At 41.5% G+C, this 19458-nt stretch overlaps 1 protein-coding gene across 1 annotated transcript; it reads right to left on the minus strand.

Moving 5' to 3' along the window:
* Positions 1-407: 407 nt before the first annotated feature.
* Positions 408-17334, minus strand: LOC138962174 (toll-like receptor Tollo). Its single transcript, XM_070333898.1, has 8 exons — positions 16894-17334; positions 14133-15764; positions 13525-13752; positions 12814-13022; positions 11418-12604; positions 9944-10081; positions 8620-8873; positions 408-3015 (listed from the first exon to the last, which is right to left on the minus strand). The coding sequence occupies exons 2-8, from the start codon at positions 15756-15758 to the stop codon at positions 2089-2091; spliced, it is 4569 nt and encodes a 1522-aa protein (XP_070189999.1). The 5' UTR covers positions 15759-15764; positions 16894-17334; the 3' UTR covers positions 408-2088.
* Between the last annotated feature and the right edge of the window lie 2124 nt (positions 17335-19458).

Consider the following 19458-nt stretch of genomic DNA (forward strand, 5'->3'; position numbering starts at 1 on the left):
GACTTTCGCATCATAAGCAGTGGAAAAGCAGGTCCTTGCCAGACTTGCTTGACATGACCTCATGTACATGATACACACACGTGTGGTTTGAACGATATTGTTATGTAATGAGTGGTCTCTCTCACGTATGTAGGATACATATTGTAATGCTTTTCTTCCAATCTGTTCTTGAAAAGAACGCTGGTGCACACACACACACACACACACACACACACACACACACACACACATCCACACAGAATATACAAACCCACACACACGCACGAATACGCGCACGCACGCACGCACGCACACACACACTGACACACACACACACACACACACGTACATAAGGCACGCACACAGTCAGTCTTCCACGACTCAGTGATCTCGCTTTTCCAAACAAAATAACACGTTGACACTGATAAAACAATTTGAGAAAACGTTTCTTTCACACAATAAAATATATAACGATCAACACAAATACATCTACAGTCGGTTACTTTTCATACAACTCCTCAAAACAACAGCGACAACAATGACAAACAAGTCGCGTAAGGCGAAAATACAATATTTAGTCAAGTAGCTGTCGAACTCACAGAATGAAACTGAACGCAACGCAACGCAGCAAGACCGTATACTCGTAGCATCGTCACTCCACCGCCCGTGGCAAAGGCAGTGCCCGTGGAATTGACAAGAAGAGCGGGGTATTCGTTGCGCTGAGAAGGATAGCACGCTTTTCTGTACCTCTCTTCGTTTTAACTTTCTGAGCGTGTTTTTAATCCAAACATATCATACCTATATGTTTTTGGAATCAAGGAACCGACAAGGAATAAGATGAAAGTGTTTTTAAATTGATTTCGAAAAAAAAATGTTGATAATAATTTTTATATATTTAATTTTCAGAGCTTGATTTTAATCCAAATATAACATATTTATATGTTTTTGGAATCAGCAAATGATGGAGAATAAGATAAACGTAAATTTGGATCGTTTTATAAATTTTTATTTTTTTTTTACAATTTTCAGATTTTTTAATTTTTAAGCCACCACACTGAAATGCAATACCGAAGTCCGGGCTTCGTCGAAGATTACTTGACCAAAATTTCAACCGATTTGGTTGAAAAATGAGGGCGTGACAGTGCCGTCTCAACTTTCACGAAAAGCCGGATATGACGTCACCAAAGACATTTATCAAAAAAATGAAAAAAACGTTCGGGGATTTCATACCCAGGAACTCTCATGTCAAATTTCATAAAGATCAGTCCAGTAGTTTAGTCTGAATCGCTCTACACACACACACAGACAGACAGACAGACAGACAGACACACGCACATACACCACGACCCTCGTTTCGATTCCCCCTCGATGTTAAAATATTTAGTCAAAACTTGACTAAATATAAAAAGAATAGTAAAATGTTTGTGGGTTAAATATTCTCTCTTACAGACTTGCTCTCTTGCTTTCATTTTCTCTCAATTACACACTAAATTTATTCGGAATCGCTTAACACACACGCACACACACACACACACACACAAACACACACACACACACACACACACACACACACACACACACACACACACACACACACACACACACACACACACACACTCGAGTATCAGTTTGTCCTTTAGCCCGCAATCACTCAATTTTTCATGGATCTTATACTATAGGTTCTTGTGATAGAATCTCCGCCTTTCACATGTTCAGCGTCGTTCAGATGGTCAACTGAATCTCCGCCTTTCACACGTTCAGCGTCGTTCAGATGGTCAACTGAATCTCCGCCTTTCACACGTTCAGCGTCGTTCAGATGGTCAACTGAATCTCCGCCTTTCACACGTTCAGCGTCGTACAGATGGTCAACTGAATCTCCGCCCTTCAAACTTTCAGCGTCGTTCAGATGGTCAACTGAATCTCCGCCTTTCACACGTTCAGCGTCGTTCAGATGGTCAACTGAATCTCCGCCTTTCACACGTTCAGCGTCGTGCAGATGGTCAACTGAATCTCCGCCCTTCACACTTTCAGCGTCGTTCAGATGGTCAACTGAATCTCCGCCCTTTAAACTGTCAGCGTCGTCCAAATGTTCAACAGAATCTCCGCCTATCACACCGTGCTTTCAGCTTCTGTCAAATGTTCAACTGAATCTCCGCCCTTCACACTTTCAGCATCGTCCAAATGTTCAACAGAATCTCCGCCCTTCACACTTTCAGCGTCGTCCAAATGTTCAACAGAATCTCCGCATATCACACTTTCAGCTTCTGTCAAATGTTCAACAGAATCTCCACCCTTCACACATTCAGTGTTTGTCAAATGTCCAACTGAATCTCCGCCCTTCACACTCACAGCGTCGTCCAAATGTTCAACAGAACCTCCGCCTATCACACTTTCAGCGTCTGTCAAATGTTCAACTGAATCTCCGCCCTTCACACTTTCAGCTTCTGTCAAATGTTCACCCAAATCTCCGCCCTTCACACTTTCAGCGTCTGTCAAATGTTCACCCAAATCTCCGCCCTTCACACTTTCAGCGTCTGACAAATGTTCACCCAAATCTCCGCCCTTCACACTTTCAGCTTCTGTCAAATATTCAACTGAATCTCCGCCCTTCACACTCACAGCGTTGTTCAACTGGTCATCAGCTTTCCCTCTTCTCTCGTGCCTCTCAACGTATTTCGTAGGACCACACACCCCGCCTGGCTGCGTGAAACCATTCTCATCACCATCGTCATCCGACCATGACCTTTCGTTCTTCAAAGACTCCCTTCCACTGATCAGACTGTTAGTCTCTTCTTCTACGATTTCCAGCTCAAGTTTCTCGAGCATCTGGTTGACTCGAACCTCTGAGTTGTTGGCGCGGATTTCAGCGTCTTCCAGTGGGTCCTCGAGACGATCTGCACCAGGGTGTTCTGGCTCGTGTCTTAGCGGTGGATTGTCGTCATGGTGATGGCGAGGGACGTTTGGCAGAGCAAAGTACAGCTTCTCCCAGAACCATGGATCTTTGACGCTGAGGTAGGTGCGTGTCTTCAGTGCCATCTGTAGAAACCAGCAAAAACCAAATTAATCCCGAAAAGCCAACATTCGACGTCGAGAGAGAAATGGATTCACGAACAAGTGTACCGTGATTACCGTTGCTTCCCAAAAACGTGTTCGATACCTGTTACATGAATTGACTGACGACCCCCCCCCCCCCCCCCCCACATTGACCATAGTTGCATCACATATATGCATACTGTATTGGATGCGATTGACCAATTGTATCTATGACCGGCACGGTTGGCCTAGTGGTAAGGCGTCCGCCCCGTGATCGGGAGGTCGTGGGTTCGAACCCCGGCCGGATCATACCTAAGACTTTAAAATTGGCAATCTAGTGGCTGCTCCGCCTGGCGTCTGGCATTATGGGGTTAGTGCTAGGACTGGTTGGTCCGGTGTCAGAATAATGTGACTGGGTGAGACATGAAGCCTGTGCTGCGACTTCTGTCTTGTGTGTGGCGCACGTTATATGTCAAAGCAGCACCGCCCTGATATGGCCCTTCGTGGTCGGCTGGGCGTTAAGCAAACAAACAAACAAACAAAATTGTATCTATGCGTGCAAGAAATTTGTGACGAGCATTACAGTGCAAATTGTAACGGTTTTTTTTATTCCGGGACGATTTTTAACTTTTTGAGAGAGATTAAGATTAGCTGACATAGTCCTATTTAATTAGTTTAATTACTTCCAGGGCTTTTCCCATCGTTGCGGGGATGTATAAATTAAGCTTCCTGCAAAGTTTTACGTTTGAAGTCCTTACCAATTACGAGAAATAATTAATTCGTTATTTTTTTTTTTTTTTTTTTTTTTTCTCTTTTTTTTTTTTCTTTTTTTTTTTTTTTAAATCTCAGTTGCATGCAGGCTGCTTCAACCCTTTTTTTTTTTTTTTTTTTTTTTTTTTTTTTTTTTTTTTTTTTTTTTTGGTTGTTGTTGTTGGCGGGGAGTATCCTTCATTGATTTTTTTTTTTTTTTTTTTAAGTAATGTTTTTCCTATAACATTAACATTACTATATCTAAATGTATTTTAAGCAACTTTTCTATATAACAATTCCCTCTCAAAAATGCATACAATATCCAGAGGGGAGCCATATCTATAAATACCAACACACATTTTGGCTATCACAATCAAATAATTCACATAACTTATTAGTGCCTTGGAACTTTGTGAATTTTCAAATACGCCCAAAAAAACTTCCTTTACGGTAATTTTAATAATCATATTATATTTACAATTCACTTTATCCTCAACGCATTTCCAAATGGACATAATTTTCGGGCAAAAGTAAAAAAAAATGTTCCATATAATAAATTTCGTTCTCACAGCGCCATCGTCGAACGCTGAAGAAGAAGAAGAAGAAGAAGTTCTCACAGTGAGTACAGCAATTACTCACGGAAATGCCTATTTTATACAATAAAATATTTGTGGGGTAAATATTGTGCAATATTTTCCAATGCAGCATTCGCAATCTTGTTTCAGTGGTTACTTTGTTTACCATTAACCATTGCTCTTTTCCCGGCCTGAAATCAAATTTATGTTCCCAAAATTTAACTACAACCGGCTCCACATATTTTTCCTTTATAATTAATTTGCGAAATTGACAAGGCTTACTCAGGTTCTTTAAATCGTTGAATCCACATACATTTCCATTTGCAGAGCGTAGTGTTGCTGCTTTAACTGCTGTACAAATCACCCTATATTCAAAGAATCTTGTGGGCTTACATCCAACCTTCTGCTGCATAATATTAAAGGGCACAATCTCATTACCAACATATACATCCTTTACTCGACAAACGCCTGCTTTAATCCAGTCGCTAAAAAACAGGGTTTGGCCGCAATAGATTATATCCTTGCTGTTCCATAAACACGTATCTCTTAATAACATGTCTCCACCTACTGCTCTCTGAATCATGTCCTTATTTTTCAACCAACAAATTAAAACTTGTTTCCAAAATACATTTTTAATTAATCCCAATCCTTTAAAAAATTTTACCGTGGTGTTAGATTGGAAGCAACACAACCTTTCACCAAGCTTCGAGAACATATGTATCGGTATTTGTTTCCAACTTTCCTGCTTTTCGTTCAATAAATTTGCCGCCCAGGACAACAAACAAGAGGACTGCATATCAATGACATCAATCATTTTTAAACCCCCATCGCATCAGGAAACTCTTGACACATCACTTTTCTTTTAACTTTCTCAAATGCCTTAGTGTTTGAAAATCGTTTTTTCCAAATAAATCTGTAAAACATAGTATTTATCTCAGTCAATACCTTTTCGGGTATTACCAGTGCTTGCAACGGATAAATAATCTGCGATAACAAAAGAGATTTCACAATGCATATTTTCCCCATGATACTACAATTTCGTTTAAACCATTTTACAATGTTGCGTCGTATATTTTCAATACGGCTTGTCCAGTTTTCTTCAATCTCAGAGACCGATGATGAGCTACTGAAATAAATTCCCAAAATCTTCACTTTTGTAGTCCACCTTAACCCGCACTCATTTTCATTACCATATTTATTACTGCCCAAGGCCATGATTTCAGTTTTTTGTCTATTCATTGCCAAACCAGAGAATTTGGAAAAATAGGTAACAAGGGTTAATGCGTTTTTTAACTCATCCATATCGTTCAGAAATAGGGTCACATCATCAGCATATAATAATATCTTAAAGAACATATCATAATTATCATTAGTTTCTTTTGGCAGAGGCAGACCCTTAATTGAACCATCATTTCGAATTTTCAAGGCCAACAATTCCAATGCAAGGATGAAGGCCATCGGTGAAAAAGAACAGCCCTGTCTGATACCTGCGTTCAATTCAATACATTCCGATAACCAGCCCATAAAATTGATACAACTTTCCGATTTATACAATAGAATCTCTACCCATCTTACAAAGACGGCACCAAAATTAAATCGTTTAAATGCATACACAATATACTCTTTGGAAATCGTGTCAAATGCAGCTTTATAGTCCAGTGCTACAAGGAACCCAGGTTTATTATATTCGTTTACATACGATACTAAATCGTCTATTTGCCGGATCGCTGAACTAATGGTTCGACCCTTCAGAAAACCATACTGATCTTCACCAATAATATCTAAAATAACTTTAGATAGGCGAACTGAAAGAGTCTTCGCCAATATTTTATAATCAGTGTTTAATAGTGAAATCGGTCGCCAATTATTAAGGTCGTCCCTTGGTAATTGTTTACCCTTATGAATTAATATCATTATTGCCCGTTTTTGTGTGACGGTTAATTCTCCCTTTAAAAAAGATGCATGAAAGGAATTCAATACCATGTGTTTTATTTTACACCAGAAGAACTTCATAAAGGAGGTTGTAATACCATCACATCCAGGGGAGGAACCGTTTTTCATATTTTTTAAGGATGTCGACAATTCTGTTAAAGTGATCGGACTATCAATTCCAGTCTTCTGCTGTTCTGTTAATTGAGGAACTTCAACACCATCCAAAAACTGTTCAACCAAATTTTCATCAAACTCAATATTTTTTTCGTATCTCCTTCTAAAAAACTGGACTTGTTCAGTCAAAATATCATCCTGATTTGTTATCACCTGACCATCTGCTTTAGCAAGACGATCCATAATTTTCGCGTTCGAGTGTGTTTTTTCCATATTGAGAAAATACTTTGTATTTTTTTCTCCTTCTTCAATAAATTTAATTCGGGACCTAGTTTGGGCTCCCTTAGCTTCCTGTATTGAATAAATTTCCAGTTCAGCTTTTACTTTATCTTTTTCCATCAACAATTCGTTATTATCTTGATCTAAAACAAGGGCTTTGTCAATCCTATTTAAATTTTCCAACAATTCCCCATGTCTATTAAACTTACATCTATTTTTTTCCTTACTGTACCGAATACAAAATTCTCTTATTTTAATCTTACACAAGTCCCATTTTACGTGATCCTCCCTTATTTCATCTTGTATCTCAAATTCTTCCAACATCAAATTCAATTCATCAACAAAGATATGATCCTTTAACAAACTATCATTAAATTTCCAATATGATGGACCACGCTGAAATGAACATAATTTATATGTTATGTTAACCGACCTATGGTCGGATTGTGCAACGGAACATATATTACAGTCTCTAATATTATTTAGCACAGAGTCGGAAACAAAAATGTAATCCAATCTGCGAGCAATGAAAGGATTTTTTCTTGACCACGTAAATTCCCTTTCCTGTGGCCAGAATAACCTCCACATATCATTTAACTCACTATTTTCCAAGAACTTTTTAAAGCGATTAACATCCCCCACATTATGTTTTTCTCCACTAATAATGTCTTCTTCATTATCAATTACACAGTTAAAATCTCCACACACTATGTAGTTCAACATATTCAGCGACTGAATGTGCTTTTCCAACTTTTCAAAAAAAAGATATTTGTCTTTACCAATCGTTGGAGCATATACATTCGAGATACAAACGTCCTCATTCTGCAGAGAAATTCGTACCGTCAAAATCCTGCTATTTCGATAAATACACGTCACAGGATACTGAAAACTCTTTTTAATAAAAATGATTTGTCCCATACTGTGTTTTGTACCACAACAATAAAACATTTGACCTCCCCATTCTTTTTCCCAAACTGTAATATCGGTTTCATGTACATATGATTCCTGCACACAAATAATATCGTACGATAGTTTCTTTAAATATCGAAAAAAAGTCTTCCTCTTTGTCGTATTTCTCAGTCCATGAATATTAATACTTGTTATCTTTAAATCATCCATGATGACATATCAACATTGATTTCAGTCGAGTCGTATTCAAAAATCAGAGTCCATTAATTCGTTATTGCATTGTTTAGCAACAGTTCTCCAGGACATGGGTTATTTTTAGACCGTTGACGTCACTTCGTGACGTTTCGTAAACCAAAGATGGCGTTTGAGACTGTTCTGTCTGCATTCGACACTATCAACACCACTTTGCAACAATACTGAAATAATTTTTTCGGTGTTCGAAAGCTACAGCCAATCGTTATTATATCCCCTTATGTACAGTTTTATAACATTATTGGCACATGTAAACAATATGAATTAATTAATGAACGCTACGAGTATGGCAGCCTTTAAGATTTAAATTACCGAATGTACAAGAGTCTGAATTTTAATGAATATTCTGCCTTTAACTGTCATACGCCTTAAATGCAAATAGTTGTTTAAGAGTTTGTCGAGACCAACACAGATGCCCCCCCGGAAAATTTTGAAAAAAAGGATACAAAATGGTGCAATCTGGTGCATTCTGAGGATGATCATTACCAGTTTCAGGCAGCCTTCTTTTTTTGTTTTGTTTTGTGTTTGGTCAGTTTGGGATCAGAAATCCCCAACAACAACCAAAAAAAACCACAAAAAATTATTTTTATTTTTTGGCTGGGGGGGGGGAGGTTCCGGAAACCCCAGAAACACCCCCCCCCCCCTCGTCCGCCCCTGCACACACACACACACACACACACACACACACACACACACACATGACCTCCTTCACGCAGCACGTGCTGATGAATATTGCAAGCTGATATCTCTATCCCCCCCTTCCCTTCCACCCTCCGCCAACACACGCACACCTTACCTGGAGATCTGGTTCCAGGCGATCCTCATCCACGCCCTCTAGCAGCACAATGATGAGGCGATGACCTCCTTCGCGCAGCACGTGCTGATGAGCAGCGCGGAACTCGAAGAGACACCATTCGCTGTCCACGAAATGGTTGGACAGAAGAAGAATCACTCGCTTGCTGGTCTCCACACTGTCCAGGATGCTGTCCGCTATGGAGTCGCCCACAGGAAAGTCCCTGTAGTGCACGCACAGCTTGTAGTGTCGAGGGCCTGGAACAAGAATTTGTGAAAGGGGGGAAATGGCAGGTGAAATTAGGGGGGCCTCCGAACAGGGATGGGTACAAAACATATTTGCCTCGCGCGGATTCTGGATAGCTCGTCGGATGCCCAGTCATTTGCTACAATCATTAATATTGCCTGTTGCAATTTGTCGAAACATTATTATGGCATTTCCACATATTAAATGCGAAAAAGGATAAAATAAAATAAAGTGCCCAGCCCTGCCTGAGGTGTTATTAATGTATAATTTGTATACATGTTCTTGGTGGGGAGAAAGGTGCAGTGCCGAACGAATGGGTTGCATTCACAAACTTTCTTCAATCAAAGCTACGGAACAACAAAAAGAATGAACAAATCATTACAGATACTAAACCTTTCGTCTTGGCGTTGCATCTTCATTTACTATCATTCCTTGAACTTCCTTAAAGGCACAGTGCAGCTCACAGCCTTCGTTTTGCGTTTTTGTTGCAGCTGAGTGCATTTACAGTTCAAAAATCCTCCTATGGTAGTAAAACAAACCCAAAACTACCCAACGACGACATCTGTAAAGCTCGACAGTTTCTTGTTCACGCGAGTGCATAAATTAACCTAGTTATTACGTGGTGTTTGGTCGGAGCTCGATTCAACTGAGTGATTCCGGCCTCCATTTTGTTTTACACAAACTCATGATGATGTCTGACATAGTTTGCTAGTGACTGTCTTTTTGTGCATGATGTGGTGATCTACCTGATCTAAATTTAGATCCAAAAATAGGTCAAGACCAGCCGGGTCCGAGTACGAAATTAATTCGTAAAAAAATCGCAGTTCTTGACTCTTTGGGTGCAAGTCAATGAAACTTGGTAGTTCTTCTAACGGATAGCTGCCTAAGGTATGACTAAAAGCCCCAGGGGCTCCGTGCACCTGGATTTGACAAGTTCAGTACCTTTAAGGTGTACAGGCAACAAAATCCTCTAGGACAATATAATTATCACGGCTTGAAGGATGTCCAGTGACTGCATGGCCGGGGCAAAAGCACAATAACGAACAACAAGCAGCACCAAGACCACAAGAAATAGACCAACCTTCCTGCTCCAGCTTGGGGACCAAAGTGTTGACCACAAAGTCCAGGTCCTGGTGACTGAACGATATGAAGGCGTCATATTTTCTGGGTCGACTCTGTGCGAGGGGTCCTGCTGCTGCCGCTTGTAGAGCAGTGTTTCCTGAAAACACAGATTTCATATCGTTAGCGTTGTACGGCCTATTTCATGCCCAGCCCTTTGAGACTGCTGGGAGGCGTACGTGTGCAGGTTCTGCTTGCTGGGTATTAAATCTGGCGTAACAAGATGCTGGTATGAAAACAGATTTAACGACTCATTGCTGCATTCATAGTAGGCTATACAGAAAGTTGTAAAAATGTGTGCTTGGTGTAAAGCCTGTCCTTACTTGAGTCCGAAGTCGACCTCGCGAAGACTTCGTGAAGTCTTTTTACCGAAAACTTATTGCTAAAGCTTCGTGCGGCCAGCTTCGCAAAGTACACTTCGCGTAGTCGACTTCAGTCGCCCAATTAAGGACAGGCTCAAAGAGAACAATCTGCAAGCGCGTCTTTTCGTATTAAATACCTATATGTTCATTACGGTCATCTAAATATTAAGCATTTCCAAATTGGCAAATTACCTTAAAGGCACAGTGCACCTCCCGTAAACCATCACAGATACTATCAGGCTTTTACACACAGTACAAACACCCTTCCATTTGAACGCTCACCAAACGGGAACCGTCTGTGCCCTGCGTAAAGAGCGAGCAATTTTCAAAGAATTAATTTTGCGGATTGTCTCAGAGACAATCGGACCGTGGTGCGTTTCGGCGCTAGACCTAACTTTTAAAATCTAAATAATAAATTTACAGCTTGTTACACAAACATTCTTAAATCATAAAAGAATTCTTTTTTCATCAAGACAAGATCAGTACAATTCGAAGTTTTGAAAGTTTGAAAAAAGAAACGCCCGGAAGCAGGGTCACGCAAGGTCGTGGTTCTCGTAGCAGACGACGGTTTATGCCTATCGCCAGTTCCTCTGAACAGTCAAAAGCAATCGCGAGAGTTCTTGTGAACCACAGCCGTTTGTTTCGTGCATAGTCAGAGGTACATAAAAACGTGCTATTGCAGATAAGCTCACAGCGAGTCGCATTCAAATTACAAACTGACGACTGCATTGTGAAAAGGGGAAACTGGATCACACGGGTTCACGATGGCTCAGGGGTAAGATAAACCACGCAAAAATAAATTCTTTGAAAATTGCTCGCTCTTTACGGAGGGCACCTAGGATGTTCTCAAGCGGTGAGTGTTTAAAGGAAAGGATGTTTGTACTGTGTGTGAAAGCCTGACAGTATCTGTGATGGTTTACGGGAGGCTTACTGTGCCTTTAAGAAAACATTCTGTGAGCTGTATCCACTTTCTAATACAGTACTTCCGTATCGTCCTAACCACACCAACAATGCCAGCAATGTAATACGTCAAGCTTCAACTTGTAAATTATCACCTCACTTGTCATGTCTCACCTTTTATCTCCTCCTCTTCTCTGTCAAGCCTCGCAGCGTTGTCCCACAATCTCATCCCCAGTTTGGCGTACAGCAAGGCCTGGATTTCTCTGCGGTTCTTAACCACCACCAACCCCATCGCCACCACCACCACAGCCATGACAACCACACAAGAGATGGCGACGGTGGTGACTCGGGGGGAACTGTCGCGGACATGTTCGTAATTGGGAAAGAGGTTATTGTTGTCGTCGCGGCAGAGGACGTTGTGTTGATACTCAGACATCAGAAGACTTGGCACAGGCTGTCCATTCAGATCTATTTCGTGTGCTTTGACTGTCTGTGTGAAATTAGCGTCGGTGCTGTTGTGAGATTTTTGCAATATTTGAAGGAATTTGCTCTCACTATCACGTTCGACATCGCGGCTGATCCTAAAGCTGCTGTTGTTCTTGCTGTCTTCGTCGTACCACAAACAGCGGATGAATGAATAATCCAAAATCAGATCTCTCTGACTTATGAGAAACTTGAGGAATGTGTCTGCGAAGGCGCACTCACACGTCCATAGATTGTTGCTGAGAGTCAGTGAAACCTTCGGCACGAAGTGAGCGAAGGTCGTTATTTGCTTCAAATAGTTGTCATTCAAATACAGCCTCTCTAAGGCTCTGAGCTGAGAGAACGCCTCCGGATCGATGTATTCTATGTGATTGTGGTCTAGACTTAGCTCCTTCAACGCCGTCATCTCCCCGAAAGTTGCGTTCTTGATATGTGTTAGCCTGTTATTGCTCAGATCCAAAAGCACCAAGAAATCCAACCCTTGGAAGCAGCCATCTTCTAGGACCTCAATCTCGCTGTGATTTAAATACAGAAACATGACGCCAGTGACGAGTTTCGGTTTCGTATTGTTCAACACAGTCAACCTGTTCCCGTCCAGACGAACGTGAGTCGCTGCTGAGGGAACCAGGTCAGGAAAGTCTGTCAAATTTCTGCTGTCACAGAAAACCCGCGCGAATGATCTGACATACTGTGATCCACCGTAGAAGCACGTGCAGTTATCGGGACAGGTTAAGACGCACGTGCAATTTGGTTCAAAGTAGGTCACGTCAAGACTGTGTTGTGTGCAGCATGGGCAAGACTTGTCACACACTGGCTGCTGGTAAGGACAGACGAAGTCCTCCAGAGGGACATCGTTGAACAGCACAACATCCCCGTTGCTGAAAATTAAGCAAAGCCAGAAAACACTGCATTTCTACGTATAACAACTTTAAAAGTTGAAAATTTAATATCCCCAGTTTTCACAAACGAATTCAATCAAACGTAGAGCTTTGTTTTAAGCAAGTTTCAAGCAACATCTCTACTTTTAAGCTTTCGATACAGCTGAAGCAAAAACCAAGTCACGACTGGTAAAAGTGATTGAATGTACCTGAAGTAGGTGACACACTCCAGGATGCTGAGCTGGAGAAAGGTGGGCAGGTTGGCCAGCAGAGAAGATGAGGTGTCATCCACTGATGACGAGGTCCGGGTCTGAGCCAGTGCCCATGTTTTGAGGTAACCCATCTCGCAGTCACATTGAAACACGTTGGGGCCCACCAAGACGCTAGGCTTGGGCACCATGGTAGGCTGAATCTGCACCTGTGAAGCCACGCAATGTCACAGTAAAGTAGCGACATAATAGAACGGAGAGACAGTCAGACAAACAAACAAACAGACAGACAGACAGACAGACCGACAGACAGACATAAATTAATATAACGTAGGAACCAATTCTTTCATAGGAGATCCGGTCAGAGAAAACAATAGTAGTTCTTTCTACACCGGTGGACATTATGTATAACAGGTGTTAGTTGTTGCTGGGTGGGTTGTTTTTTCTCGTGCAAGTGCAAAGGAATCACAACATGCTTTGGCTTAAGTTGAAAGATTTCTGTGTCCGAGTGATCGATTTCTTTGAAAGGTAGGTTTTATTCTTAGATGGAAATACAAATTTGAAGAGAGCAAAAAGGCCATCGTCACATTGCTTGAATGCACTTGAGCATGCAGGAAAATACTTCAATAATAATTTACTTTTGTTCTTGTTTCAACTGCTTTAGTCTTACAGTCCTAAGAAACTGTATATCCTCCGAGTATCTCAACTGACCCAGGACAGTAGCAGTGTGTGCAAGCGGTAGTTGGCCGCCAGGTTGACCGCAATGAGGCGAGGCATGTTCACGAAGAGAGAGGGCTCGATGAAAGTCAGGTAGTTCCGTGACACCGACAGGTAGGACAGAGATGGAGGGAACATGTTGACGGTCAACCTGGTCAGATAGTTGCTGTCCAGAAACACGCCGGTCAGCTGGGGAAGTTCTCGGAAAACAAGGCTCACATCCTGTTGGAAGAAAGAGTTAATTGTCATGATTGTCTGTTGTCGTCGTTGTCATTTTCATCATCTCCGTCGTTGTCGTCATCATCATCATCATAAGAGGAAGAGCAACAACAAAAACAGTTACAGCAAAAAACAAACAACATCGTTTTCAACAACAGCAAAAAACCAGAAAAACAACAACAACAAAAACAATAGTAACAACACAAACAACAACAACTTGATGTGCACTTAGTCAGTTACAGAATCCAAAGGAGCCCTAACTAGCTAAGGACTGTTACCGGACAGTTTCGTGAACACAAGATATATCACAAGCTTGAACTTTCTTGTATAACGAGAGATCCAGCTCAAACAACTTTTTCCGAACTGTACTCTACTAAACCTACCTGAATGTTGTTGTTTTCAAGCCGAATGAGCCTGAGACCGGGATGGTTCCCAAAGGGCTGCACAATGAGGATCTCGTTGTCCGTCAGGTCCAGGACAGCCAGAGAAGGAGCGGCGCTCAGAAAAATCGAAGAGTCGACCTGCGTTAACCTATTGCCTCGAAGAAAGAGGTACTCCAGGTTCTGCAAACCAGTAAACCTCAAGGCAGATAAAGAAGCTATTTTGTTGTAGTTGGCGCTTAGGAGGACCAACTGCGGGGAATCAGTCAAGGGGGGGAGAAAGCTAATGCTGTTGTTGTCGACACTGAAGAACTTTAATGCGAGCAATCTCTTAAGAAAGTACACAGGCAGGCTGCTTATTTTGTTAAAGGCAAGACCCAGGATCTGAAGGTTGGAGAGGTTCTTGAACCCGCTCTGGAGTACGATCCGTATCTGGTTGTGCTTCAGGAGGAGTGTTTCCAGAGAAGGCATGTCCACGAAGACGCCTTTCATGACCTTGGTGATGTTGTTCCCGGACAGGTCGATCTCCACGAGGCCTCGCTGAGCTGCAAATGTACTGGAATCCACACCTCCGATGGCGTTTCTGGACAGGTTGAGATGAGTCAGGTGAACGTCCCCTGTCAGATTCAGGCTCTTCAGGCGGTTGGAAGGCAGGACCAACCGTTGAAGATTCGTCAGAAAGGGAAAGACTTCCCACATGCTATCGTCGACGCCCATGTTTTCTAGATGCAGATGTGTCATGTTCGAAAGCCCTACAAGTTTTTCCGTTGGAAACTGGACCTCACCGTTGCCTTCCAGTTTCAACACTTTCAAATGAAACACAAAGTCAGTAGCCATGAAATCGATGCTTCGGAGCTTTTGTCCTAATGCATCAAGAGTTTCTAATCGAGTAAGATTTTCAAATCTCAACGTTTGGAGCTGATTATCACAGACGTACAAATCTGTCAGATTTGGTGCTTTTTCAGTCAGCTTTTTGGGAAGTTGTGTGAAGTTATTGCTGCTGATGTCTAGGGAAATAAGATTTTGAAATACCACGTCAGAGTTGCAACCATTAACACATTCATCCACTGATGTTAAAGATTGACCAGACACGTTTAATTTTTCCAGTCTTGTTAAGTAGCAAAGGCTGGGCAGTCTTTCTAATCCACACTCTGTAAGCGTCAGCCTTGTTAATGGAGGCGCCTCGTCGAATAAATTCTCTGGGAGGTCTGAGAAACGACATTTGTCTATCTCCAGCGCTGTAAGATTCGACAGATCTTTAAACGCATCACTCGTGGCTGTCACAAAGTTACAGCCCTCCAAACCCAAGTGCCCCAAATCCGGAAGCTGACGGAAAAACCCAAATGTCAAATGGCTTTGTGCATGCGGGTCAGTGCACACTGCTTTCAGAGACGTGATATCCGGTGTGAGCTTTGCTATCGTTTCGTCCCATAAGTTAAATGATTTGATGAAGCAAGTGACGCTGTAGCCAAATGTGGAGTTGTTGTTGTTGGCGACAAGCGGAAGCACCATTTCGTCACTGCAGATGCATGCTGGGAGTTGGCAGACACTGGTGGCTAAAGCTGTTGTTGCTAAGAAGATGTTGACGAGGACTGCAAAGATCGCCTTTGGTGGGAATGGAGAAAGCATTTTGTTCTGAAAGAAAGAATTAACATCAATTAGACATTGACAAAAAAATGTATGATGTCTATAAAAACGGAAGCTAATATTCATGGCATCCAACGACTGATTCCCCAAATCTCAAAAGGGTCTGTAAAAATCAGACATTTACAACAAACAATCATGACGACGTCCTTTTGTAAACAAAAGCATGTATTATCCAACAAAATACAGCGACACAAAAACGTGACTATAAATGCTCTCTCTCTCTCTCTCTCTCTCTCTCTCTCTCTCTCTCTCTCTCTCTCTCTCTCTCTCTCTCTCTCTCTCTCTCTCTCTCTCTCGGGGAAACCTGTGTAAAACATACCCTCAGTCCTGCAACCCTAAACTAAACTACGTGTGTTGAAATCTCAGAGACGCACTTTGACACAATTAGCCCCTGTCGGGGAAACCTGTGTAAACTGAACATACCCTCTTGCAACCCTAAACTAAACAACGTACGTGTGTTGAAATTTCACAGACACATTTTGACACAAGCTTCACGGTCAGGGAAACCTGTGTTAAACAAGTGTAGCCTATCCTCCTGCAACCCTAATCTTACTGCGTCTATTTGAATATCACACACACACTATTTTGACACAAGCTCCTGTGGGTTGAAACCTTTGTAAACATACCCGGCCTCCCGTGTCACCCTATACTTACTTAAACTGCGTCTGTTGAAATATCAACACTGAACAACAAATCGTTCTGCGTTTTTTGTTGTCGCACATTGATATGGAAACTCAGTGCATACACTGGGGTGTGTCTCCCAACATTCAGCGGCATGCACAATATAAACCAAAGCCTCAAAATCAAGTTCAGAAGTCAGTCTCAACGCACAGCTTTCATCTAAAGATCCAAATAGGCTGCGCCAGTGTACGTATCACAACAGCAGACTTACTTCTTCTGGGTGTCTGTGTCTTTTTGTCCTCAGCTTTCCGAAGTACCACAACACCCGAATTCGTATTCCTTCTTTTTTTGTACTCAGTTTTTTTCCGCAGATTTCCTGAGCTTTTCAGTCACAACCTTATAGGACATATTACAATCTTTGCTTTTTGTGTTCGTGGTTATTGGGTTGTTGTTGTTGTTTTTGTTTTTGTATTGGTGTTTTTTTTCACATACTTACATGCTTCAAATCCGTCTCAGCGCGGTGCTTAGAATGAAGATCCAAATACGTGTATCACAACACCAGCGGCAAATCATAGTTCCTTCTTCTGTGTTTCATTGGGGTATTTTTGCCCAAAGATATCCTGAACTTTTCCATGCCTTATAGGCTTTTAAAATCAGTATCAATGCAGTGCTCAAATTGAAGATCTCGAAATATCCAGTCTCAGTATCTTTCATCTGTATTTTCTTGAATTTTCCTTGAACCGCGTTTTCGCTCAGTCGGGCCTATTTTCAACCACAGCAGCAATGTCAGCAAAAAAGTCACTATGACCTGCCTCGTACGAACAATACGACGTACGCTGTCTCCAGTTTTAAGTTCAGACAGTGTTAAATTACAAACACATTCCACAATGCGGAGTCAGTGTCTCACCACAATGTCTGCACACGGTATGCTTTACACACCACGTAGCTGCCGTTTGCGGAACGAACCGATTTGAACTACTGGGCGACATCCGCAATATCTTCACCCCTTCCACAGGCACAAGAGATCAGTCAAACATGTTGCAAAACTTACCTACTCGACAGACTCTCTGCCTCTGTCTGTCTCTGTCTCTGTCCGTCCCTCTATGTCTGTATCTGTCTCTCTGTCTCTCTGTCTGTTCGTTCGTCCGTCCGTCTCTCTCTCTCTCTCTCTCTCTCTCTCTCTCTCTCTCTCTCTCTCTCTCTCTCTCTCTCCTCTCTCTCTCTCTCTCTCTCTCTCTCTCTCTCTCTCTCTCTCTCTCTCTCTCACTCACACACACACACACACACACACACACACACACACACACACAAAATATCAATGAAACCACCAATATTGCTTCAGCTGTAAATTGTACAGCTTCTTTTACTGATGCTGCGTCACAAGTTGTATTAACTGAGAAATACCATAAATACCTATGGGGGGGGGGGGGGGAGAGAAATCAGAACTATATAATTATAGTATATTTCAGTGTACTTATACCGGATGGGCCAAGGACTACTACTAAACTTTTAGTAGTAGTCCTTGGGATGGGCGTAATTTATGTATCAGGACAACTCAGTGGAGTTACGTAATCCCTTGTTCTGAGGATGTATTTCCTCTGTACAGAGAGGCACTGGTGAGTAGGAAGTTGCAATGATACTGCAGCCATCCTGAACTCAGGTCAAAAATGAGTTAGGGGAAGGGCTCCTAATATGGACCGGCTCCTAATATGGACCACCTCCTGTTCTGACAAACTAACGGCGCTAGAGCGCTAAAAACAATTTCATTCGCTGTATTCACCCTCTCTGGATAACTTGCACATGTCAAAACAGTTGCAGAAACACAAACCTCAAAACCGTTAGGCTTTTTCTCTTTTTACATTTAGTCAAGTTTTGACTAAATTTTTTAACATAGAGGGGGAATCGAGACGAGGGTCGTGGTGTATGTGTGTGTGTGTGTGTCTGTCTGTCTGTCTGTGCGTGTGTGTGTGTGTAGAGCGATTCAGACCAAACTACTGGACCGATCTTTATGAAATTTGACATGAGAGTTCCTGGGAATGATATCCCCGGAGGTTTTTTTCTTTTTTTCGATAAATACTTTTGATGACGTCATATCCGGCTTTTTGTAAAAGTTGAGGCGGCACTGTCACACCCTCATTTTTCAATCAAATTGATTGAAATTTTTGTAAAGCAATCTTCGACGAAGGCCGGACTTCGGTATTGCATTTCAGCTTGGTGGCTTAAAAATTAATTAATGACTTTGGTCATTAAAAATCTGAAAATTGTAATAATTTTTTTTATATAAAACGATCCAAATTTACGTTCATCTTATTCTACATCATTTCCTGATTCCAAAAACATATAAATATGTTATATTTGGATTAAAAACAAGGTCTGAAAATTAAAAATATAAAAATTATTATCAAAATTAAATTTCCGAAATCGATTTAAAAACAATTTCATCTTATTCCTTGTCGGTTCCTGATTCCAAAAACATATAGATATGATATGTTTGGATTAAAAACACGCTCAAAAAGTTAAAACGAAGAGAGGTACAGAAAAGCGTGCTATGCAGCACAGCGAAACCACTACCGCGCTGAACAGGCTCGTCAGTTTCACTCCGTTATGCACAAGCGGCGGACTACGGTCATTGTGAAAAAATGCAGTGCGTTCAGTTTCATTCTGTGAGTTCCACAGCTTGACTAAATGTAGTAATTTCTCCTTACGCGACTTGTTTTAACTGTTGGCAGCGTTCACTCTAAATTTGACTCCTTAAACGGACTCGTTTCTGTCCGACAGCCAAAGCTTTTATCACACATAAACTGCTATATATGACAGCTGAGACCGTATTTGTTACATCAGTTTTAGCAGTTTTGACCCCGAGTTTCTACTGCAAACAAAAAATAATAGCAAAATCTCAAAGTATGTGTGAGTCCCCTAATATGGACCACCTTCAACAAATCGAAGAAAATAAAAGCTAAAGGCTATTTTCATTAATTCATTAAGAAGCTTGCTGGAAATAACCTATAACTAGCCCTCGAGCTTTCAAAAATATATCAAATTGTCTTCTTTTTGCGGAAGT

The sequence above is a fragment of the Littorina saxatilis genome, linkage group LG3 (assembly GCF_037325665.1).
Source record: "Littorina saxatilis isolate snail1 linkage group LG3, US_GU_Lsax_2.0, whole genome shotgun sequence".
NCBI classification, from domain to species: Eukaryota; Metazoa; Mollusca; class Gastropoda; order Littorinimorpha; family Littorinidae; genus Littorina; species Littorina saxatilis.

Bases quoted from the DNA above. Each gene is read 5' to 3' on its own strand.
- LOC138962174 (XM_070333898.1), bottom strand. From the start codon at position 15,758: ATGCTTTCTCCATTCCCACCAAAGGCGATCTTTGCAGTCCTCGTCAAC. The intron at 13,753-14,132 runs GTAGGTTTAGTA...TTCTTCCAACAG, and splicing joins TTGAAAACAACAACATTCAG to GATGTGAGCCTTGTTTTCCG. The intron at 13,023-13,524 runs GTCAGTTGAGAT...GTGGCTTCACAG, and splicing joins ACACACTGCTACTGTCCTGG to GTGCAGATTCAGCCTACCAT.